The sequence below is a fragment of the Phascolarctos cinereus genome, unplaced genomic scaffold (genome assembly GCF_003287225.1).
Source record: "Phascolarctos cinereus isolate Bilbo 61053 unplaced genomic scaffold, phaCin_HiC Scaffold_7;HRSCAF=346, whole genome shotgun sequence".
NCBI classification, from domain to species: domain Eukaryota; kingdom Metazoa; phylum Chordata; class Mammalia; order Diprotodontia; family Phascolarctidae; genus Phascolarctos; species Phascolarctos cinereus.
This window is the reverse complement of record NW_027556180.1, coordinates 17,626,869-17,652,948: the sequence shown is the minus strand read 5'-3', so window position 1 is coordinate 17,652,948 and position 26,080 is coordinate 17,626,869. Positions and strand designations below refer to the sequence as shown.

At 41.7% G+C, this 26,080-nt stretch overlaps 2 protein-coding genes across 2 annotated transcripts in view; both read right to left on the bottom strand.

The window, feature by feature from the left end:
- The window catches only part of LOC110210103 (uncharacterized), a 34,126-nt gene extending 18,818 nt beyond the window's left edge, over nucleotides 1–15,308 (bottom strand). The window contains exons 1-4 of the mRNA XM_020988897.2: nucleotides 15,090–15,308; nucleotides 7,435–7,528; nucleotides 2,954–3,118; nucleotides 1,123–1,422 (exon numbers count right to left, since the gene is read on the bottom strand). Of these exons, the coding sequence (XP_020844556.2) occupies nucleotides 1,123–1,422; nucleotides 2,954–3,118; nucleotides 7,435–7,528; nucleotides 15,090–15,241 (711 nt within the window). The 5' untranslated portion in view covers nucleotides 15,242–15,308. The remainder of the gene's footprint in view (nucleotides 1–1,122; nucleotides 1,423–2,953; nucleotides 3,119–7,434; nucleotides 7,529–15,089) is intronic.
- A 2,229-nt stretch (nucleotides 15,309–17,537) lies between these two features.
- LOC144454858 (uncharacterized) overlaps nucleotides 17,538–26,080 on the bottom strand; it is a 52,121-nt gene continuing 43,578 nt past the window's right edge. Inside the window, exons 4-5 of the mRNA XM_078147651.1 lie at nucleotides 24,092–24,177; nucleotides 17,538–17,633 (exon numbers count right to left, since the gene is read on the bottom strand). Coding sequence (XP_078003777.1) covers nucleotides 17,538–17,633; nucleotides 24,092–24,177 — 182 coding nt within the window. The remainder of the gene's footprint in view (nucleotides 17,634–24,091; nucleotides 24,178–26,080) is intronic.

Below are 26,080 nucleotides of genomic sequence, written 5' to 3'. Positions count from 1 at the left end.
TCCTGACTCCAAAGCCAGAGCTCTATCTACTGTACCACCTAGCTGCCCCATGAGGCCAGATTTGAATTCAGGTCCTCCTGACTTCGGGACTCGCGCTCTGTCCACTGTGCCACCAAGCTTCCCCTCAGAGGTCTCTTCCACACCTCAGTTCCCCACCCCAGTGGATGCCATTGGCACCTTCTCATGGGCCTTCATCTCCTGGGCTCCACTGATTCACTCCTCCTCCTCTTTCCCTCACATGAGTGAAGCTCATCTGAGCCTCATGATGCCATGGTAAGAGAGTTAGGGCAGGCGTTATTGCCCCACTCTACAGATGAAGAGACGAGGCCCACAGAGATGAAGTGACTTGCCCAGAGGAGGATCTGAACCAGAAGCCAGGCCTTCTGACGCTCAGCCCAGTATTCTCTCCACCGTGGCAGCTGTCTCGGTTCCTTTCGTCAGTTTAGATTATTTTCAGGTGTCCCTCCATGACCGTGGTTGGCTTTTTATTTCTTTTGCCTAATAATCTGAAGACGGCCACATTTTCTTTCCTTTTTGTCTTTTCGTAACCGCCTCGTACTGCAATTACTAAGAGCGTCCCTCTCTGTGAAAACATCGCACAATTTACCTCCAACTGACATTCAAAGTCTTCTTCCAGGCTCCATCCATTAACATTGCTTTGTAGCTCACACAGTTCCCCCAATATGCTCAAATTTTCCAAATGCAATAGTTTTCATGATTAAAGTGCTTAGTAATTGACCAATATTTCTGAACATCTTACAAAGCTAGCATCATGAGAAATTTATATTGTGAAAAAAACTAGACATTTTCATAATTAAAGTTATTTAGTTAGCCAAACCAAGATGTAACCATGGCCAAAATGATTTTAAAAAAAAGGCAAGAACCCTAACTAAAAAGCGAATTCCTTAACAAATTCAGGTTGATATAAAGGTTCACTACTAAAGGAAAATTACATAAACTACATATTGCAAACAGTTTTTGAAAGGATCATCCCAAACAATCCTTTGGCAACTTTGGAGTAAGAAGCAGTGCCGGGACTCAAACCTGTGCCTCCTCTGCCCACCCAGGGCTTTTCCTCAGCACATCTCACATTCGACATCCCAATCATTGGCTCACTCTTACCTCTTCCTGGGCCTGATTAAGCTGCTGCCTGAGCTGAGTCTGCTCCTGGGTGAGTTTTTCTAATTCATCTGATTTCTGCTTCACCTCCTTCCGCAAATCCTCAGAAATCGTGTTGCAGTTGTCCATCCCCTTCCTCAGGCGGGATTCAAATTCTGCAACCAAAACCTTAAGGCTCTGGATCTCCTCTTCTTTTGATGCTGTTTTTTCAGTGAGTTTCATCTGAGTTTCTTGGAGCTTCCTCTCTAGAGCGGCCACTTCCATCCTCAAATCGTTGGTAGCATTTGTTATTAAGTCAGTCATCTAGAAGATAAAGCAATGTTAGTATGCAGGCCACAGACGCTGGAAGACAACAGATTACTTATTTATACTCTTATAACAGGTTTAGAAAAACTAATGCGCTAAATTATTTTGACTGTTATAAAAAACAAACTATGGTTTCTTTCTATAGGTTTTAATTTTACCCTCTAAAATTCTGTCAAGCAAAAACTAATCTAGTCTTTAAGAAAGTTCTCTAAATCATTGTGATTGATCTCGTGCAGATTTTGAAAAGAGCAGTCCAGGACTGAACCACAGAAGTGTTTCTTGGGTCAATTTGATTTTCAGTAGCTAGCATGACACTTGGCACACTTGATAAATGGTCTTTGAATGAATATTGAACAAAAGAATTTGACTCTGCATTCTTGGAGTCATGTCCCCGCCCTAGAGTTTGGTCATCCTAGTTGAGGGCCAGAGTTCAATGTCATGGCCAATAGTAGCTCTTACATATGTCAGAATTATCCACCTTAAGAAAGATACCAAACCATTATGTACCATCTTGGAATCTTAGGTATCCATATTATTTTGTCATAATGTCTTCTAGATGAAAGTATGAGCTAAATTTTTTGGGAAGTTTGTGCAAGTATTATTTGAGTTTAAAATCTCCTACTGTATTGTAAAGCAATGGTTTGTAGATTTTATGGTCCACAGCCCACTTTCATGGAGGGAAAAAAAAAGAATCAAACAACCTGTATCTTTTGCTAAACAATGGGGAAAAACCATACTCAAGCAGCTCCTGATGAAATACCAGTAAGAAAATCCTAATTATTATAAATTAATACCATGCAAGGCATAGGTATTGTCATGTTACAAGTGTTAATTAAAATGAGCGCACAAATCACCTGGAAGATCCCCGTGAATTATTAGCAGTCCCCAAAGAACATGTGAAGAAACATTGCTCTAGATAACTGTCCAGCCAAAATTTGTGCCAATTATGAAATTCATATAAAAAAGCTATTCACCACAGCTGGTAGTTTTTACCGATGCACTATTAATAACTTATAAATAAGTAAATCAACTTCCAATTGTGCCCACATCATCTGTTCATCACAATAGGCATGATCAGGTTTCTTGCAAAAGTTGGACCAGATGAATATAGTTCTGGCCCTAATCAATCCATGCTTATCTTCCACCAGTATTTGTCATTGGTATCGATGGATAATTGAGTTAAATGTCATATAAGACTGACAAGCACAATTTTCTTGAGGTTACAGGTCAGATTTATGCTCTTATGTTAACCCTCCCTCCTCAGCTCTTCAAGGTCTGACTTCTAGGCTGTTCTTACCCATGGGAATGCCCTAACTCAGTGCAAACACAGCCCTCGAGGTCAGGTTGGGATGGTCACCCCTCTACCATTCTACTCTTCTCTTATTTCTATACCTGAGTAGAGCTTGGCTGCTGACCTCACGTACCAGACGCTGAGCCCAGCAGGCAGGAGAGAGGCAGCCCACCCTTTGCCCTTTGCCCTTTGCCCTTCACCTCTCCCTAGCCAATGCCCACCCTCTGTGCTGCTAACCTTCTCCTGAAGCTTCTCTTGCTCTTTCTGATATTGTTTTATTACTTCTTGGTGCTTTTCCTTTTCAATGGCAAGTTCCAGTTTCGCTTCTTCCTTCAGCTGAAGAGCTTGCTCCTGACACTCTGCTTGGTGCTGGATTCGCTCTTTATTGAGTTCAGATTCAAGCTGGAAAGCAGAGTTCAGCACACACACACACACACACACACACACACACACACACACACACACACAGATGCTCATTTTCACAGCTAAACAAGGACATGGAAATCATTTATACAAATATTATTTATACAGATTTCACTGCCTATTGAACAGTGAAAAGAAAAACGCTGGCATGGAATGTTAAAGTGGGAACCTGAGAGGACTACCCAAGGTAGGATCTTTGCACCAAGGAGGAGCTTAGAATTCTGCCAGATGGCTGATAGGGACAGAGTCCTGCACCACCAATGCTTGCACAGACCCAAAACCAGGGCAAGAACTGCAGAGCTCAGACTAGGGGACTATAAACAGCCTTTGCACTGGATCAGACCTCTTTGGAAGCACTGAAAGCTTTCAGGTCCCTAGGCCATTGCTGAGATCCTAGAATGGAATAATACTCAATACTCCAGGAAAATAGCCCCAGGACCAGCTAGACCTTCCCTCCAGAATTGCATGCAGCCAAGCCCTCATATCAAGTGCGAAGTCCAAGGCTGAAAGAATGAGCAAACAAACAAGAACAAGGAATCACCATATTGAGCTAGTGTGACAACAGTGATGTTCGAGACCCAATTACAGAAGAGAATGACTCTAAAACATCGACAAGCAAAGAGAATGACTCTAAAATATCTACAAGCAAGGCTCCAGAGAAGAACACAGCTTGGAGATAAACACCAGATCAGCATTCCTGGAAGAGATGAAGCAAGAATTAAAAGAGTTAAAAATGTTTTTATAAATAGAATGAGAACACATGAGGAAGAAATTGGAAAGGAATTATCAGCTTGGCACAAGAAACACAAAGCCCACCAAAGTAACAAACTCCCTGAAAATCCAAATGGGCCATATAGAAGACAATAACTGCATGAGACAACAAGAAATACTAAAATAAAATCAAAAGGCTGAAAAATAGAAGAAAATGCAAGGTTATCTCAGGGTAAAACCAACTGATCTGAAAAAACAGATTGAGGAGAAAAAAATTAATAATTATTAGCTGATACCACAAGGGATTAGAATATAATATTCTAGAAGACAAAAGATAAGGGCTTATAGCCAAGAATAACTTACCCAGAAAAACTGAGTTTAATGATACAAGAAAAATGATGAATTTTTAATGAAAGGACTTCTAAAGATTTCTAATTAAAAGGCCAGAGCTGTAGAGAAACTCTGAAGTACAAACACAGGTGCAAAGAGAAACATAAAAAGGGTTGGGCTTAGGATCACACGAATGAACAACGGTAAAAGATTAACCAAGGATTAAGTATTTACATTAAAATATGGAGGACATATGTGTCCCTCCATTGAACTCTACCCTCGTTAGGCTGCATAGAAGGAATTGTTACTTGAAAAATAAAAATAATAAACTATTTTAAAAGAATAAAGTCAAGGGGAGCCATGCATAGAAAGAATTAGAATGGAAAACTTTTGTTCTAGAAATGTGCTATTGGGTCATTTTCTAAATGGTGAGAAAAAAAATTAAATGCTTAAAGATAGAAGCTATATTATATGCTTTATTGCTATGCAAAGCACAAGTGACCCAAGAAACAGACGGCAATGCTATATTAATAGCTACTTCTCTTTCTTAGGAAAGATTTCAGAGCCCTTAAAGTCACATCTCCATGGATGACATTATCTCAGCTTTGTGTTAGTGGTATGGGATTTGGTGTCACGTTTTATCCTAAATGATGATCAATTAATCAAGAGCCGTAGCCCACAGTAAAGTTATTTTCCACTTTTAATCTAGAATATTGGGCTTGTTTATAAAACTGTGAATGCCCTTTGACCCAGCAATACCACTTCTAGGGCTGTATCCCAAAGAGAGCATAAAAATTGGAAGAGGATCCACACATGCAAAAATATTCATAGCAGCTCTTTTTGTGGTGAAGAATTGGAAATTGAGGGGATGCCCATCAATTGGGGAATGTCTGAACATGTTGCAGCATGTGAATGTAGTGGAATACTATTGTGCTATAAGAAATGATGAGTAGGCAGATTTCAGAAAGACTTACATGATCTGATTTTTGAATGAAGTGAGCAGAACCAGGAGAACATTGTGCATAGTAACAGCAACACTGTACAATGACCAATTTTGATAGACTTAGTTCTTCTCTGCAATTCAAGAATCTAAGACAACTACAAAAGACTCATAATGGAAAAATGCTGTCCACATCCAGAGAAAGAACTATGGAGTCTGAAGGCAGATGGAAGCAGACTATTTGCTCTTTTTTTGTTATTATTTCTTCTTTCTCATAGTTCCTCCTATTGGTTCCAACTCCTCTTTACAACATGACTAATACGAAAATATGTATAATATGAATGCTTATGTAGAGACTATATCAGATTGCATATCATCTTAGGGAGGGAAGAGGAGAGGAAGAGGGAGAAAATTTAAAACTCAAAATCTTATGGAAGTGAATGTTGAAAACTAAAAATAATTAATTTTTAAAAATCGGACTTAACTACCAATGTGCCTTCACAATGTAAACAAAATATTGGAAAGACTCTAGAGTCGATGGTAACATTAGAGAATTCAATTTTCTGTATATCTTTTGCTGTTGCCAAATTATCTAATCTCCCTCACTTAGCACACACATTCACACAATGCCTATAATGGATAATACCAGACCAAGTATTTAAGAGATGGTTCCATAAGCTTGAAGGCAAGGTGACGGACATTTCCAAAATCATTTTTTAAAATCAAAAGCATCTGGAAATGCTCAGTTGAGCTATGAACAACAGCTGGAAATATAGACCATCATACTTCTTCACCAAAACAGACAACCAAGCTCACTGTTAAACATTCTGATAATCACTATGCTAATATTAACTAAGAGTTAGAGAAACAGAGGAAGGGAATCTGAAGAGTAGAAAAATGATGGTTCTTGGATGAATCACCTTCTCCCTTCTGTCCAGTCTTTTAACATCCAGACTTGGACTGTTAAAGATATGGGGAGGGGAAGGAGTAGAGGAGAACTGTTCTAATTGGTCTGACAGCGGTTATGATCCTAGGAAATAAGAGGACGTATGGAGGCTCCAGGAAAAGTCAGTAGGAAACCCTGCGCATGAACAAAATCAGCATGACAAAATACTTCTTCTCAAATTCAGTTCAATTAAACAAGCATTTATTAGGCATTTTGCAATTTGAAGTTGAGATGAGTCAGGGCCCCTGCCTTCCAATTTCTCATCTACATAAGGGTGTAAAGTGACTATTTTGAATGAAGTATCATTCACCTTAACTTGTCACTTCACTATACAGAGTTTGAGCAATTGCTAATGTAGAGAAAATACAATTTTGTTTATTGACAGTGGAGGAAAGAATAGGTGTTTGTATAGTCTTAGTTAAGATGCTACATGCTGAGAACCACGACTCAAGAATTACCTGGTGTAATTACTATTATTTGTTTACATAAATAGAATTCACATCCTTGAAAGCAATGTGTACATATATATTTCTAATAGGAGTTTATTAGTGTTCTCCTTTCTTTCTGTAAAGTTCAATGATAATGACATATATAGTTTGGTACCAGATAGATCCTTGTAAATATGGTATGACTTGAAAGATAATGAGGAGTTCAGCAAATATGCAAAATACAATAGGCAAAGTGAAATGGATAATGATGAATTATATACAAGTTATTAGAAGGAAAAGAGTTATTGAAGTATTTTACAAATATGCTTTATATAACTAACATTTTCTGTATAAGAATCTGAAAGTTATTCTTTACCAACTTTTACTGTACTAGAATAAATGCCTGACATGCATCACTGAGATTTTTTAAAATATAATTGATTTTTCAATTTATCATAAGCTTCTCTCAAAGGTACTACTTGTGCTGTCTTTTCCTCTTTTCAGATTCTGAGATACTTTCAAATCCAAAGTATTCAGATGCTTCTTTCCTCCATTTTAAACATAAATTTCTTTCAGTTACAGGATATGGTCCATGTCTGAGTCAAATTTCCATTTTATGAGACCCAAATAAAATGCTTTTATTTTATAATGAAAAACTACATTTTTGCAGAAAACCACACAATATATTCACTTTACAGTAATTCAGAGGCTTTTCTGATCATAATGTCTTCCCATCACATTTCCTAAAATTTTGGAAAAGATGAATATTGCAAGCATATTTGGACTAGTGATTTCAGGAAGGCATCCAAAGAGTCAGTAGGCCCAATGAAATTTGGCAATGTATACAGCTTCCTGGCAAATGAATCGAAGTCAGGAAAATAAACAAATCATGAGCTGCCGAGAAGTGCGTTATTATTATTGTTGTTATTAGTATTATTACCTTCTCTCTCCAGTTATCATCACTCAGCATCTTCTGTCTGAAGTTTTCCTGCAGCTGCTCAAGTCTATTCTGATGCGAAATCAGCATTAACTCCCTGAAAACCACAAATCCAACAAAGTACATATTTAACTTGAAACAATCCCAGATGACAGTTTCAAGCTTATATAATGACATATTTTGAAATCTGTCTGCTCTTCCGCCTAACAATCCTGCTATAATGCAGCCAGGTGCCATTTTAGTCAATCTAACAGAAATTTACAAATACCGTACACCAAAAACAATTGACTTCTTTCCATGCCTATTTTTGCTCATGGCTTACCATACTGTATTGTCTCATAAAACAACAAAAATAATAGAGGGAAAACAAGGGTGAAAAAAGTTTTGGCCTGAAACTCAGTGCAGTCATCTATCCAGAGCATTCATAGATGAACCTGGAAGGAAGATGACAAGACTATGGAAGCAGAAGAAATCTGACAAGTTTCTGCCACATTCTGTTTCCACAATCACTGGCAGTATGACCACCGCATTAGCAATCCTGCATCTCAGGCCCGAATACAGTCCCGCTGCACCAGGAAACAGAAGGAAACACAAAGACGACGTCAGGTAGAGTAGCTGAACCAGAGCAAGCACAATAAGTCACGGAGCAATCCTGGGCTCGAGGCCCACTCGTGCTGAAAGCAGGGGCCCTCTTACGGGCTCCCTCATGATCAGGCCCCCACGGAACCTCAGCATCAGGGGACTCATCACACTGCGGGATTGCATCAGTCTTGGCACTCACACTGTGATTGGAGGGGACAGCGCAGAACGCCTCCCAAAGCCTCCAGTGAAAGAGACCCCTCAGAGCAGCCATCCCTTCCTTTCCTTTGAGATGGACTCCATCAGGGTGTTCCTCCTCCAGTGCCCCACCTTTTCATCTTCCTTTTGTGTGTTGACTGCCCCCCTTTAGATCATAAGCTTCTGGAGGACAGGGACTGTCTTTCTTTTTGTATTCGTATCCCCAGTGTTTACTTAGCACAATGCCTGGCACATGGTAGGCACTTGGTATTTATATAACTTTTTATATTGCCTTCATTTTCCAAATATGTCTGCCTCCTTCCTCTCCCCAAGCAGTCATTCCTTATAACAAAGAGTAAAAGGGGTGGGGGTTGGGGGGAGTGGTTCAGCAAAACTAACCCATGCATTAGAGAACGACAATATAAACATTGTTCCACACTGCAAAGCTCTCTCCCTTCTTTGAAGAAATGTGGGACTATGGATGGGGCCCTTCTCCCACGTCATTGCTGGAGACAGATTTGGCCATCATAATTTCACAATAGTTCAGTGTTTTGAGACAGGGGTCTTTCTATCACTGCCAGGCTAGGGCCCAATGCTGCTGCTGAAGCCCTGACCTGCTGCATTTCCCATCTGGGCTGCATCATTCCTCCTTGGCCAGCTTTGGGACATCCCATGGTTGGGGCTCACCAAATCGGTGTCAGACTTAGTGTGGACATCTAATCAGCTAATATAGCCAGATTGCTGCTCAGAACTCCTGAGCTCAAGCAACTCCCCAGCTTCAGCCTCCCCAAAAAGGAGGAATGACAAGCTGGCCAGTGATAGCAACATTGTTTCTATTGCTTCATTGTTACTGTTTCCACAGGCACCCTTGTATTTATTGGGTATATTTTCTCCTGGTTCTGCTTACTTCTTCACATTATTTAATTTAAATCTTCATATCCTATGAGTTTTTCATTGTCATTATTTCTTACAGTGCAGCTAATATTCTACTATACTTGTGTGCCATAATTAATTCAAAGCTCACCTTTTTAACCTCATAATCCCAGTAGAATTCAAGGTGACCCCAAAGGCCATAATTATGGTGGGCACAAGTAGACAATGACAGTTTTTCAATGATGACTATGCCAAGCAATGTTTTCTCTCCTCTCCTCTCTTCTTAACCCCTGACAATCTGGCTTTCAACTTGATCATTCCACTGAGACTGCTCTCACCAAAGTTACCAAAGCTCTCTTAGCTGCCAAATCCAATGTGCTAACTGCACAACGGCAAAACGAGATACAAGAAAGAGTAGCCCTGCACGCCACCTGCCTTGACGCAAGCAGGAGCAAAGCAGAGGATGCTCCTAAGTGGAAGGATCCCGCTTCGTGCTTCCAATAGCCATGGTGCTCATCACACTCTGCTCCTCAGCTGTAGGAAAGAGTGATAGGCTCTCCAAGCTGAAGAGAAACTGGGCTTTTGCTCCAGTACCTTCCAGAACACTGTTAATTAAAAACAGTAATGGCTCTCATTGATATAGTCCTCTAAGACCAAAATATGTTATTCCATTTGGTCCTCACACCAATAACTCTGTGAAGGAGCTGCTACTATTACAATACCTCATTTTACAGATAAGGAAACTTGAGGCAGGGAGTGAGAGGGTAAGAGACTTGTAGTATCTGATGCAGGATTATGAACTCAAGTCTTTCTGACTGCTGACTTCTACCACTCCCCTCACTATACTGTCTAGCTCTCCACTCTAACTGCCAATATTCTAATTTCTTGTTCCATCTGAAAATAACCTTACTTCTAGTCTGGCCCGGAAGAGGCAGATTGCTGGAAGGGAAGGTTTCTACAGTTAGGTCAGGTTCTGGGAGAAGAGGTTTTGGGAGTGGGAGAAAGCAAAGAAGAAAACAATCCATTTACAGTTTCCATTAGGTTGCATCTTTACAGACACATTCTGGTGGAGAAAAAAGGTCATGTGGCCAAATTCAAATGAAAGAGAAAAGAACAAAAGAAAACTACCTGTCTCTCCAGACTAAAAAGGTTTCTCAATAAGGAACAAAGTGATCTTTTGAGTAAGCACTTGGAGCATATGATATTTAAAAATTCCCAGTTTCTGAGGCATCAGAATATTATGTACACCCAAGTCACACAAAATGTGGGTAGGGCTGAACTTCTGAACCTCCCTACCCTCTAACCCATCAGATTAAGTCAGGTCAAGAAGCACTGATAAACACCTGGTATGTAATAATAGGCAGGCCCTGTGCCTGTGCTTGGGATACAAAGGAAGACCAAAAAAGTCCCTGCTCTCAAGGAGGCCACTGTCTAACAGGGAGATGAGATTCAACAACTCTGCACAATCTAGACACAAGATAAATTGGGCATGATCTCAGGAGGACCATGGATGGGATCTTGAAGGTCATCCAGTTCAATTCCTGTATTTTATAGATGAGGAAACTGAGGCCAAGAGAGGGGATGGAATGTACTCAAAGTCACCCAAATGGGCCATCTATCTCCAATGCCAGGATACCACATTACTGGGCAAATCTTCCCATATCCTTTCAATCTTTTTTAAAAAAAATTTTTTTTAAGGTAATTGGGGTTAAGTGACTTGTCCAGGGTCACACAGTTAATAAGTGTCAAGTGTTTGGTCTGAGGCTGGATTTGAACTCAGATCCTCCTGACCTCAGGGCTGGTGTTCTATCCACTGCGCCACCTAGCTGCTCCCCATATCCTTTAATCTTACACACAATTTAGCGACCATTTAAAATTGTCCCTTTGTAACCTTGGATAGGGCCTGATGAGGGCCAAACCCCATAAATCCTGGGTATTGATGATCAGCTCTCTCTTTTAAGTCAGATGTTGGCTTCGGGACTGACCCAAGTAGCCTAGGTGTTTCTGAAAGCGCGATATAGTTCTAGGCCACACCAGGTAACCACTACATGTCATATACGGCATGCACGCCTCTTTCTTTTGTCTCATGAAAAAGAGACTTTTCATCAGATTCAAATGATGATGTCTCTTCCTCTTCAGCAATCTGTAGGAAACCCAAAGGGGTAGAACCTGTGTATCCCTGGCACCCAGAAACTCCAGTGACAGCATTCCTCTTTGATCTCATCTTTTGGAAGGATACCCCCAAATCACTTGGATGTTTCAAAAGGCTTTTGGGGCCATGCTGTACATTTTTCTGAGAACAGAGGAACTAGGAATATAACTCTAGTCTTCGTCTCTCCTCAAATCTCCCCCACCAAAAGTGGTTGGTGGTTCAGTGGTTAGAGCACCGAGTCAGGAGTTAGGAAGACCAAATCTAGCCTCAAACGTTTCCTAGTCATGCGATCCTGGGCAAGTCACTTAATTTCTGTCTGCCTCAGTTTCCCCAACTATAACATGAGGGTCATAATAGTGTCTACCTCCCAGGATCGTTGTGAGGATCAAATAAGATAATTATAAAGGGGTTGGCAGACTGCCTGACATACAGTTGTTTAACAAATGTTCCCTTCCCCTTCCCTTCTTTCCACCACAACAAGCTCAGACTCCATTCTCTGTCCTCCCCACAGACTGCCTTTTAGATGTCATAAGTAAACACTCTAGAATTGGCAAGTTTGGGAAAACATGAATTACAGACATGGAGTTAGGAAAATGCCTCTAGCTCCATTGATCACCAACTTTGCAGCACTGGTTACATTCTAAGATGTAGGAGAGGCTCATTCAGTCCTACCCAAGATGGTTTGGGGTGACTGCCTTACCCTGGGGTAGGGATGAGTTACCGTGATGGCATCCACTGCCCACCCAGGCAGCCAGATGGTACAGTGGATAAAATGTTGGGCTTGGTGTCAGAAAGACCTGAATTCAAATGTAGCCTCAGATACTTCCTAGCTGTGTGATCCTGGGTAAGTCCCTTAACCTTTGTCTGTCTCAGTTTTCTCAACTGTAAAAGTGGGGTTGCTGTGAAGATCAAGGAGATACAATTTTGTAAAGCACTCAGCACAGTGCCAAGCACATAGCAGGTGCTCAATAGATGCTTATTGCCCCTCAATCTCCCCTCCCCTGCTTCTCTTGGTGAGTCTGCCCAATTTCCAGGAGAGGTTGCTAGGCTACATTAAAGAGGCTTAGGCTCAGTTGGTGATAACTCTATCTCCCTTCTTTCCCAAACATTTGTGTAATCTGAGTCCTAAAGACCATTGGAATGGGACTCTCCTCCTGGTGGACATCAACGCCCCACACCTGGGTGAAGGGTGGGGCCGAGTTAGCAAAAGCAAGAGAGAGGAGAACTCTGCTCCCTTCAGACTCTCTTCAGGTCCTTTCTGGCCCTTCTGGCTTCCAACTTCAAGGGAGAAGATGGAAGAGGCCAACCCCATTTCAGGTTGCTAGTGGGAGAATAAGACTCTGGGAAGAAGCTGACGTGGCAGAAGCTAGCAGACTCTATCACATCCCTATGCCTAGCTTGCTACATTTGAGATTTCAGATAACTTCCCCTTGGGTGAGAACTTGGACTCTCTCTCTTGGTTGAGTTATCTGGCTCCCAATGGGAAAGCTCCTTCACTCTGTCTGATACATGTGCCTTCTCTGATCTCTGTTTGCTATGATTTGGATAAATGGGTTTCTTAGTTACCTACTATATACTTTTATTACAGAACGGATATTTGGTGGTAAAGGGGTCAAGACTAAGATATAGAACTTGGCATCCTCATTCCCCTCAATAATGAAACAGTGATCAAAAGTTAGCTTGACCCTGAAACTCACATCCCCTAGAGTTTAGGGCCTAGACTAATATTTAAGGGAGCAAATAGGTGTAATTCTAACCCTGTATCCTCTCTCAAAAGAGAGCAGAGTGGCCAAGCTTTTGGCCCCAAGTGCCTGCTTCCCCTACTAGCAAGAATTTTAATTCCTTTAATTCCTTTAGTCTCCTTTGTAAAAGGGTTGGGGGAGAAGAGAAATATCCAGAGAAATCTATTCTGCCTCTCTTTGAGCCACACAATGACATCCCCATGCTACATGTTGTGGGACAATTCTCTCTATTTCTATCCCAATTTACTCACACACTTCTCTCCTCCCCTCACAAATACTTCTTTCTCCCAGATCTAGAGAGAAAAAATGCCCATGTTTTCTTCCCTATTGTGTCCACTTCTTTGAGGCGTAGGAGCTTCAGGAATGACTCAGAAAAGCTGCTCACAGAAGGAGGAAGGAGAGTCATGACTGACACTGTTTACTGAAGGTAAAAAGAAAAAGTACCTAAAGAGTTAGCCTGACATCTTGCCGTTTAATTGCCTCTCTATGGTACCTTCCCTACAGTACTTGACATCCTGTCAAGTGAGCCTTATCACCAAGCTCATTAGACTTGTGTCTAAAATAAGAACAAATGGGCTAAATGAGGACTTCAAAGGCCTCCAATGAGAAAAATATGGGTACTCTAATGCAAGCATGTTTTATATATATTTGGACTATTCTTGGGTGCTTTCCTTGCTTACCTCCTTTGAGTACTCTTCTCTTCTCCCTCTCTATTACTTTACTTAGTGATCTCATCGGCTCCCATGGATTTAATTACCATCTCTAGGTTGATGATTCTCAAATCTACCTTTCCTTTTCCAATCTCTCTGCTGACCTCTAGTCGCACATCTCCAATTGCTCCTCAGACATCTCAATCTGGATGTATAGTGGACATCTTAAACTCATTATGTCCAAAACTGAACTGGTTATTTTCCCTCCCACCAACCCTCCCCCACCCTCGGTCTTCTACCTTCTGTTGAAGGCATTACCATCCTCCCAGTCCCTCAGGCTCACAACCTTGGAGTCATCCTTGACACCTCATTCTCATATCCCAGGCTGTTGCCAAGGCCTGTTGATTTCACACCTCTACCCACCTCCCCAACCCTATCCCCAACATCTCTGGTCAATTTCACCTCTGCATCATCACTTGTTGATTTCATCTCTACAACATCTCTGGTCAATTTCACCTTTGCATCATCACTTATTGACTTCACCTCTGCAACATCTCTGGTCAATTTCACCTCTGCATCATCTCTTGTTAATTTCACCTCTGCAACATTTCTCAATTGCACCTCTGTAGCATCTTGTCAATTTTGCCTTTGCAATATCTCTCCAACAAACCCCCTTCTCTCCTCTGACACTGCCCCTATTCTGGTGCAGTCCCTCATCACCCTACACTTACACTGTTGAAATATCTCTTAATTCCAGTACCTTCTGTCTGTCATTTTCTATGCTTATCCCTTCCACATCACAACTTTCCTGATCATGGTTTTGATATATTGTGAGTTGGCAAAAGAAATTAAATGGAAGTTTTGGGGGAATTTTGCAGAAGCTGCAGACAATACACAAAGGCCAGCAGAAGACACAGAAAAAGTTTAGAAACTCAGAAATACATAAAATATATGTATCGCATTGTATAATATCAACATATTTTATCTTTTAATACCATAATTATTTAGACTTCTTCTCTGGTACAAAGGGAGGGCCCAAAATTTTATTCCAGTTTACCAGATCTCAGGGGCATCTCAGTGGAAGAGAGAACTAAATCTATCCTGTACGTAGCTTACTTTGTATATATTTCTTTGCATGTTGTCTTTCTCCATTAGATGGCAAGCTTCTTGTGGGCAGGGGCTGTCTTTTGCCTCTTTTTGTATGTCTAAAGCTTTGTACAATGCCTGGCATATAGTAGGATTTAATAAATGCAGTCCCTGCTCTTCTATTCACTAACTGAGCGGCCATGGGCCAGTCATTACCCTCTCTGGGCCTCAGGTTTACTCATCCCTACAATGAGCATGTTGGACCAGAGGGCCTCTGGGGGCCCTCCCAGGGTTAAAGCTATCATCCAATGATGTGCCACCCCAAATGGAAAACTTAACCATGAAAGCTTATGAAGAGTCCTGTGTGCTTATCTTTACCTTTCATTTTTCAGCGTTACAACCTCTTCCTTTGCCTGATTCAGAAGGATTTTTGTCATTTCCAGTTCATTCTCTGAGAGGCTGATTCTTCTTTTCAAGTTTTCTTCTAGCCTTTCTTTTGCAGCCACTTCTTCCTGTAAATGTTTGCACATTTGTTGACAAGCCAGCAAAGAGTCTTCCTTCTCTTTTAGCTCTCTAGCATGTCTAAAAAAGAATAGAAATAGAGCCACCAACGTGCCTGGGCTGCCGCTCTCTGTTTCTGCTAAAGCTTTGTGGTAACAAGGAGGCGGGTGCCATAGTGGGGAACAGTCACACACAAATGCCAGGGGAGGTGTTGGGAGCTGGGCCGCGGCCAGTCACATGGAGCACACACACACAGTGCCACAGCAAAGCAAGACACAGTGAAACACATGGTGCCAAGTCCCACTATTACTACGCTACTGTAAGGTAAAGAAGGATCAGGATGTGTACCGTGTTTCAGAAATTTTGCTTTCAAACTTCAGTTTTCTATATTTCCTCTGATACTCATCAGCTTCATCTGATTTAGCCCTAAGGAAGATAACAACAAAGATGAAAAAAAAAGTCCATTAAAATACATTTGGTCCAAGAAATCAAGAGTTCCATATTTATTTTCATCTCATTATTTGATAGCATTATGAAAAACAAGCCTTTTTTATTAGTGTGATTGTTTATAGATACAGACATTTCCCACTATCTCGAAAGATAATTAAGGTTTTGTAATAATACCAAAAGGTTGAGCCTACAAAGAGATGTGATTTTTTAGTTAGGGGTATCAGTCAACAAATTCAGTGGCAATAATCATAGTTCAGAGACTTCGTAATTATGAAGTAATTCTGATTACCTGCAAGGATCGCCTACATTTCAAGGAATCTAAAAGACAAACAGCTCTGACCTCTTTCTTTCCTTCTCATTTTTTTCCTTTCCCAAAATGTACTTAGTGCTCTTAGATGCCACTCGGCCTCTGGAAACTCTTGTGAGGTCTTTCATTCAGATCACGGCACAAGAGGCTGTTTTACGGAGCTACGATGAACTTTCTTATGTAGGTTTTTCTTAGTTCACTATAGTCACATAACTGTGTCATTAATATTAAAAAGCAGACAAACAACAGTGTTAGGTTTAAGCTATCTAAACGGATTGTTGATTAATTAAACCACCATCACCAGCAAAACAAACAACAAAGCCCTGCCCTGCAGGAGGAAGCAGCCCAGTGAGCTCTCTGATGAACTCCAGTGTCAGGCCAGGCATTCATCTCTTGCTCCCTGGATGTGACTCTCGTCACCAGAATGAATTGTTCATGTGTGAGGAGAAGGAGCTGGCACTTGTACAAATAACGTTCTCCTGGGCCAGCAGTGAGTACTGTAGATTGTAAAGGGCTGATGAGGACCTTGAAGATATCTCTTGAGCAATCAAATGAATGTCTGGGGTGAGCCCTGCATGCAGAACACCACGCTATTGGCAAGAGAATGCCTGGCAGTATTGCTGTCCTTCCTCCATAAAAGCTTCATTCCAATATCTCACTGTGGCATCAAATTGAGTGCCAGCAGGGTCCACCTTGTGGGAGGCCTCCCCAAGCTAGAAAGACTTAGTAATAAACTGTGAGGCTGTCAGCTGGGAGGCTAAACTGAATTAGCTCAGAGGCTTTCATCAGCAGATGGGTCATAAGGGGATTATTTGTTGTTGTTGTTGTTGTTGTTGTTATTGTTGTTGTTCTGCAATGGTAACTCATGAAGACTGTCTCCTAAACCCCAGAAGGACTGAGATCTGCATATATGCGGGGAGTCCCTGCAACAAAGACTCTGAGGATCTTCTGCAGCTTGGGTGTTTGCAATGCAGTCATCTCTTTAAGAAAACAAAGATTTAGACCAAAAAGCCTAATTGTGTAAATATCACACAGTTGACAATTTCTATTTGAAATCAGAAAAGAACCTGCAAATAGCTACCCATGGTCTCTTTGACTTGTTACATTTGCTGGATTATTCAACAAATCAAACCCAGAGACGGACACACAAATACATAAATTTCAAGATCTGGGAAAGAGACAGGAAGTAGTGGCTATATCATTTTTATTCTCATAATTTCCCACTTTTTAAGCTAGTATTTTACTGGTTACATGGATAAATTAATTATGGCTGCAGCTTTCTTTGAATATTTTTCTTTTTACTTTCAGCAGAGACAATTATTCATGTGTCTTCAATTGCTCTGACCAAGCCATCAGAATGGCTCCTGCTGCTCTTAGCAAGTGAAGCAATGTGGAAGAAAGACATGGAATAATTCCTTCTGAAAATCTAGAAAGTGTGAACAGAAATAGGTATGTGACAGAGAAGCAGGAGTAAACAGAATAGTTGAGATATATTTTGAGGATAAAATAAATATACTTGGTGGGAAATGCAATTGAAAAAGGCATGACCTGTCACTAGCCATCCTAGCCTAAGCCTTCTCGATACATTCTAGGAACTTCTGGAGACAGCAGGCACAGTGAAGCCGGGGTGCTGGGGGTAGCTCAGGACAACCCTCTGGCTCTTGCTGGATAAGTCAACAGGTAGGAGCAATGAGCTTTTGAGGTGAGGAATAACTACAGTTATGTTGTCTGCTGCTACTCTGGCTCTTGTAAAATTCCAACATCTTATAAGTAGCCAAATAAAATTTAAAAGTCAATAATGAGGCATTTGTCCAATTTATGAAAAGGGTAACCAAACCTTCTGTTTAGAAATTGAGAAGGTGAGGTATGGCTGTGTCCCAAGACAGCTCAATCTGCTGCTTGGAAGTCTCAATTTCATCTTCACTCCTTCTGCCTGGGGCCTGCTGAGCTGAGCTCACACCAAGAGTTTCCATCCTAGCATTGTTCTCCCTGGTGCCTTTGCTAACCTGGGATTCCATCTCACAGACACTGGTTCATTGGTATTCTCTTTCCTAGAATAAAGGTAGGCTTGATGACCTCTCAAAAACTTGTTGGCTATAAAATTTTGTGAAATATATTCATGGAGGGGCAGCTAGGTGGTAAATAACACTTACTAGCTGTGTGACTCTGGGCAAGTCATTTAACCCCAACTGCCTCGACCAAAAAAAATATATATATGCAAATACATATACATATATATATACATATATATGTGTATATATATATATATATATATATATAATATTCATGGAATGTTTTCCAAGGTGTTTTCAAGTGTTCAAAAGCAAAGACTTTCATTTTAGTTGAAGTAGACTCGTGATTATAAAAGGGAGATGTTAATTTTATTTAGATAATTTCCCAAGCAATTCAACCCAAAGGTCATTCACTAAATGCCTGCCTGCCTGCCCGGGGCAAGGCTCTGGACTAAGGGCATAATACTGATATACCTGTTTACCCCTAAGTATGACATGACACATGATTGAATGTAACGGGGGCAAAGGGGACTCTGCTGGTCCCAGTGCTATAAACCATTTTTATCAATGACTTGGATGATGAAGGCCTAGTTGCTGATTGGCTTTGCAGGACAGACAAAGCTGGGGGAGCAGGCAAACATGGGATAAGAGAAGGGATCCAAAAAAGATCGTGACTGGCAATGAAGAGAACAGAACCCAGAAAATAATGGATACAGTAACGACTTGATCAGTCATGATTCCAGAGGACTCATGAGGAAGCCCGACAGAGCTGTTGGTTACAGGGTGCAGAGAGGGACTGATGCTTTTTGGATCTGGCCAACGTAGGGATTCTTTTTGCCTGACTACGCATATTTGTCACAAGGATTTTATTTTATTTTTTTTCTCAATTGGAGGGGGGAGGTGGAGTCAAAGGAGTTGCCAAAGAAGAAAAGGAAGGAAGGAGTTAAGAAGATAAAGAAAAGAAAGGAAAGAGGATCATTAAAGCATTTTTTATGCAACAAAGAGAACAGAAAAAAGGTCAGACAAGCAGGACGTATTTTAAAATTAAATGTTAAATTGTTACATACTTAAAAATAGAAGCAAACTGTATATGAGATTTGTAATTTCACACGCAACCCTGTTGTTTCTCTTCTACTGCACATTTCTTCTAGTGTTTGTTAACGTCAGAATAAAAAAAAAAAAAGTTAAGATCATGGCCAGCTAGACCACTGGCCCAAATCTGCTGAAATGAAAGTTAATGGAGACCACTGAGGTCTCACACTTGGGTTCCAAGAATCCCTGGGACACACACAAGAGAAGACGGGCATGGTCAGAGAGCTGTTTGAGAAGCCAGGGGAGTTTTCTCAATCTGAGCCGACAAGGTGATGCAGCAGGCCCAGAGTTCAAGTGATTATCTACAGGATCGAACATAAAGTCCCTGATTGGCGCTCTTCAAGCAGAAGCCGGCTGGCTTCTTGTCAGGTATGCCAGGCATAGTCAGACTCCTTTATAAAGTACGAGTTGGACTTTTCCAATGTTTATTTTATTTGGATAACTTCTCAAGCAGTTCAACCAAGGATCATTCACTAAGTGCCTGCCTGCCCTGGGCAAGGCTCTGGCCTAAGGGCCTAATGCTGATGTACCTGTTTACCGGTAAGTATGACACGACATGTGATGGAATGTGATGGGGCAAAGGGGACTCTGCCGGTCCCTGAGCTGTAAACCGTGGTCTATTCCAATCCTAAAATGTCACAGTTCTTTTGTTAGGTTTGAACTTGGCAAAGGCCATAAGAAATTTGAGAAGAAAGAGATTTGTTTCACCTAGAAGGGTCGAGAAGGTCTCATGAGACAGATGGCATCTGATTTGGCCCTTAAACAAAGGAGGATGAGGCAAAAGAAGTTATTTCAGCACTTAAGAATGAGGTGAAGAATGAAGGCATAGGAATGGGACAGGGGAGAGCAGGAAAGGGGTCGATCCACTTGGCTTAGAACATAGAACACTGCATACAAAAGGCAGCAGCAGGAGACAATTCTTTGTATGTAGGTTGAAGCAATACTGTGGGGAGCCTTGAATGCTAAGATCAGTAATTAACATGTTATTTGCTAGCTAATGGGGAGACAAGGGAGTAGAGGAGTGACATGCTCATTAGGTAGCAGTATGGTGGGTGACTCGGAGAAGGGCAAGTCCAGAAGCAGGAAGTACAGTCATGAGGCTCTCAGAACAGTCTACGGGAGTCAAGAAGAAGGCCTGGACTGAACGGCTTCATGGGCTGGATGCAAGAGTTAGTTCAAAAGAAGAACCAATAATTCTTGAAAACAGACAGGATGTACGGGACAAAGGAGCCAAAAGTGACTTCCAGGTTATTCACAGCTATGATCATGGTGGGCATGGAGAGAACACTTATGGAGACAGTCAGACTGAGGGGAAAGATGAGGAGATTAGCTTGATACCCATTGGGGTTGAGGTGGTGATGGACCACTGGATAGAACATACAGTCAACAAGGAAGGGCTTTGGGGGGAAGGTGGAATAAAAGTGTCAATATAGGTTAAGGGGGTCACGCCACACAGGGGATAACTGAAGTCACATGAGTTCCTGAAATCTCCAAGGAAGGCCAGGCAAGAGGACTTGGAGAACACCCAGGTTGAAGAAGCTGGCATAAATACACCTGTGAAACAAGGCCGTATTCAATATTTCTATTGCACTCCTTTGCAATCAATATTGTGATTGCTTCTGGAAGAGTGTGTCAATAGGCTACCCTACAGACCAAGTCACAATAGCTATGACTCTCCAGATGAAAGCTCCCCTAAATGTGTGGTTTCACCTTAAGGATCAGCAAAAGGCTACACCTTGGCACTTGCATTCCTAACATTTAGCACAATGCCTGACACAGAAACCCTTCATAATTGCTTTCTCATCCATCCATCCATCCATCCATCCTTCCATCCATCCATTCATTCTAGCTTGATGTTCCTAAATCATCACTTGGATAAATTTAAATGACTAAATCTTCAACTTCACTTTTTTGAATACATTTTCTGAAAATTATGGATGCTAACTTTTCAGAAACAATCAAGTCAACCACAGGAAAACATGGTAAAATCTTACTATTTATTAATAATTTGTGATGATTTAGACTGGGCACTGAAATTTACTTTCGCTCTAACTAGGAAAAAGGGCTTGGCTATGCAAATAAATAAGTTAATCAGATAAGAGAATAAATTGTCTGTGATCACCTTAGAAACATCCATTTGTAAACAGCTGACAAGCTAATTACAAATCATTAGCCATCAATTTTTTTTTTTTGGCTAGGCAATGGTGTTAAGTGACTTGCCCAGGGTCAGCCATCAGTTCTTTAGAGCTGTCCTTGCCAACATCTGATACTTTGTTAAGTTACTACATACAGTATATTGAAAAGAACAAAACTATATTTTCTTAATAATCTTTTCTAGTTTGACTTTAATAGAGTCAGTCTTGGCCTGCTACTCAAGTAATCCCAACATAAACTCTTCAGAAGAGGCAATGTAATATCAAATAATCATATCTCAGTAGCTCAATAATATAGTGAGAATTCTTAACAGAAGAATACGCTTCCAGAGAGCACACTGAAATCTCTCTTCTAAAATGATTTTCCTGGAAACTTTTGTGAAAAACAAAATCAGTAGGTATGCAGTTAACAAACAACTTATTTGGACCCACTTTGATGCTGTGACTACATTGAAACCCATCACCTTGACACAGAAAAGGCATCCTGCAGGAACGCCAAGTCCCACTAACCAGTGGGAAAGTTCAGCAGCATCAGAGACATCAGCTCAGACACAGAAAGGTCAGTGGAGGCCCTCATGTTCAACCCCCTCTTTTTACAAGTGAGAGGAAACTGAGCCACAGAGGTTAAGTGACTTTCCCAGGATCAAGGACCTTGTAAGTATCTGAGGCAGGATCTGAATCCAGGTCTTGCTGACTCCAAGGTCAGCATCCTCACCACTGTACCACACAGCCTCTTAACATCTTAGTGGCTACCAGTGCACCTGGCTTTTCTTGCTCAAGATTCTTGTCCCTTCGTGTTTGGTTAGCCACATGGAGGAGGGATAAGGACTGAATTTGTGATTTCATTGGCATAGGAAACTCCAAGGAGGAAATTCCCTCTAGGAATGAAAGTCAGTATCTTTTCTACAACAGGTAGTCTCAGAGAATTATGTAGGGCAGTGAAAGGTTAAGTGACCTGCCCAACATCACACAGTCAGTAAGTATGAGAGACAGGATAAGTTCTAGACCCAGATCTTCCAACCCCTTTTTTTCCACTACCAAGCAGGAGAGCTGCACAGAGTTATGCTCCACCATCACCACCAAAAAGGGAAGAATGAAAGAAAAGGCAAAGTCTAAAAATGTGAGGAACCTGCTGCCATCTATCTTTCAACTTCTGAAAGTCCAGTGAAAACTGGATTTCTCCAAAATCGTCAACTAAAAAGAGTAAAAGAAACGAACATCTTAAACAACTGCCATGTTGTTGACTGTGAAAGGTCAGAGAAATCAGGCACACAGTCACCCCATGTGACAAGTCTCCACTGACTACAGGAGAGTTTTAGGACACAACCAGGTCATCAATGACTCCCAAGGCTGAGCCTGCAGGACCAAAAGAAGTGGCCCGGGAGGGAAGGGCATTACTCAACCTGGAGTCACCCAGCCGGGCCACAGGCAGACACACGGAACACTCCACTTTAGAGTAACCTACTGCTTGTAACATCTGAGGCACCAGCCAGCCCAAAAGAGCAACCCAGGTGCTGCTAGACTAGGCCAGCTTGGTTTGCACAGCTCAGTGGTGTCTCGTTACTAAGGGATCCATTCCATATCAATTGGGTTCATGTGTCGATGTATTTTAAGAGAAATTATTTTGCTAAAAATAATCTAACTATACTTAGATATTTCTATAATTGGCCTTGAATTATTAAGTAATTTATTAGATGTAGCCTTCTTTTAGGTAACAATCTTATTTTCTTTACCAAAACAAATGTTTTGTTGCTAAGCATTCTAAATATTTGTAATTTGTTATGGTCCTTCTCTCTGAATACAGGAACTGAAAATTACAGCTACCAAATATACCATAAAATAAACCTTGTTCCTTGTCAAAGACTCTATAGAGATCCTTGTCTAGTAGCAACAAATTATGAATGTGCTGAAGGCACACTGAAAACTAGTTAAGATTGCCAAAACAAACCTAGAGTTCATAAAGAGTTGTAGGAGGGTTGCGCAGTGGGGCAGAGTCTGTTTTTCCCCATATTATTTTGTTTTAGAAGATTTGTATGTTTCTTACTAAACAGAGCAGCAAACTTCCAAGGTAGAGCACAAGACTTGAGTTGGAGGATCCAAGCTCAAAACCTGACTCTGCTATGCCCTAGCTGTGTGACCCTGGGCCTCAATGTTCTCATCTGTAAAATGGGGATATTATTTGCCCCTACCTCCCAAGGTTATCGTGAGGATCACATGAATTAACATGTAAAGCATTTTGCTAACTTTAAAGTGCCAAATAAATGCTATCATTGTTATAAAGACTCCTTGCATTTAGAAGTGATTTTAAGAAACAGTTTAACCATGTGACCAGTTCTCTAAGGACAGACCAGAGATAGAGTAGGATAGGTATCATGGGACACAGACTATCTCACTAAGGAATTTGTCTTTGAGCAACTGGTTCAAAAATTCTGCAACAGGAAGGAAAGTTTGAGTCCCAACTCTGACATGTCCTGGCTGTGTGACCCTAGACAAGTCACTTCCCTTTCCAGGGCCCCTGGCTTATCTCTGAGCTGAGTGTGGAGCTGTTAGGGACCTGCAGAGGCAGAGTAGTTTTCTTCACTATGAGATTCCTAGAAGCAATGAAATGACAGGATTGGTCTCCCCAAAATGTGGCAACTCCATTTCACATGTTTACAAGAGGTCCTGTGATCTCTCACTTGGATGGGGAAAATTGCCCTTCCTCCCTTGTCTACAGTCAGTTCTACTCGGGCAGCTGGAATCCTTCCCAAGGCCGCCAGCATGTCGTGCCCAGGAGCCCACGTGGTCTGGCCAGCCATCCTCTGGTGGCACATTCTTTTAGCGGGGGTGCTGGGCGACCGGGTCACTTTTAAAATGGGAAAGTACTTGCATGAACATTTCTTTGTACTGGTCAGCTTCACTGGCTGCTTTCTGAAACTTCAGTACCACGGCCTCTATTTGACTTTGTAAATCTGAAATGACAAAACAGATCCAGGGCACTTTTTATCTTGTTGCCCAGAGTTTTCCGTTCGCATCAAGAGAACTGTCACCAACTTACAGCGTGCCCTCAGATCAAGCAGGTCCTAGTTAAAGGAGCTTTTTTTTTTTTTTTGCTTCAGGCCTTCATTGCTTCTGGCCCGGATGATGGCTCTGGCCTCCCTGCCTCCCTCCCGCTTCTCCCCATCCTCTGCACAACTGTTACAAAGTTCTGGCCTCGATGCAGGGGCTCCCTAGTGCTTCCGGGATAAACTAGAAAGGCCTCTGAGTCAGCACGACACTGGCTCGCCTCCCTCCCCCGTCCCCCGACATTCCAGCTGGCCTGGCCAACTTGCTCTTCCTCAGTAGGCCGTTCTGTATGCCCGATCCTTGCCTTTGTAGAGGCTGGCCCCCGAGCCAGGAAGGCACGAACCCACCTGCTCCTCTAGGAATCTCTAGCTTCATTCAAGGTTTATCTCAAGTTCACGCGCGACATGAGGTCTGTTGGGATCTCCCTTGTTGCTAGTACCCTTTCTAACCCCAGAAATTAGGGGGAAGGGAAGAAGATAAGCATTTACTAAGTACTTACTGTGGGCCATGCACTGCGCTAAGCACTCTTCACATATTATCTCATTTGATTCTCACAAAAGACCTGGGAGATCAATGCCGTTATTATCCCCATTGGACAGTTGAGGAAACTGAGGCATTCAGAGTTAAATACTTGCCCAGGGGGATGCAGCTGGGGAGTATCTAAACTCAGGTTTGAACTCAGGTCATCCCAACTCCATATCCAGTGCTCTATCCACTGAGCCACCCAGCTGCCTCCCAATCAATACTACATATTAAGTGTATTTGTCCAAGTTCACAATGGCCACCCCCAACCTTGCTTTTGTCCAGGATGGTGCCTGGCATAGAGGAGATGCTTAATAGATACATACTTGTTGAATTAATGAGTGCCTACAGCTATTCATTCACTTTTGTCCTCGAACCCAGGACCCACATCAGGTACCAATGTTGCCAGGCAGTCTGGCAACCTGAGTTGGGCGTCTGGGCAGTGACAGGAATTCAAGAAATTCATCGAACAAATCTTTAGTGAGTTCCTACTGCGTCATCACCCTCTCTTCCCACTAGAAATTACTGCTGTTAAGAAATAATTCCATTGCCTTCAGTTTTTCACTGAAGGACAAGGTTCTAAGGGGACTATGAAGATTCCCAGGGCATGGCTCCTGTCCCACCAGACCCTGCTTGTGCACAGATCACATGCTATTGGTCTTTGTAATTCATCAGAGGTGGTGGCCCTCGTGACTTGATGAGGTTGCCTTATTCCTTCTGAGATCCCTCACAGTGCTTGCTACACCGTCTTGTATACCACAGGCACTCAGTAACGATTCATCGGATCAATAACAATAAATACTCAGAGCAGCCTCATAGTTTGAGATTTTTTTCCAGGCGCATTGCTGATACATAAGTTAACAATCATTCAGAAAGTTTACTATGTATAGAATGCCTGCAAGATGCTACAATTGATGATGAGAAATGGGACATGGGGTCCCTGCTGTCCAATCTGCTGCAAGCAGCCACACATGCTCACATGAAGCAGAGGTACAAATGCAACACATCAACGAATAGCATCCAAACTTTTTTTTTCCTCAATAGTAGAACAAAAAATTCTTGGGAGGAACTGTTCTAGTAAAAATATTTCAGAACAATTTTTAATGCTTACCAACAATAGCATGGGCAGCTAGGTGGCCTAGAGAAGACTCATCTCCCTGAGTTCAAATCCAGCCTCAGATACTTACTAGCTGTGTGACCCTCGGCAAGTCATTTCACCCTGTTTGCCTCAGTTTCCTCATCTGTAAAATGAGCTGAAGAAGGAAGCGGCAAACCTGGGAAGCAGGA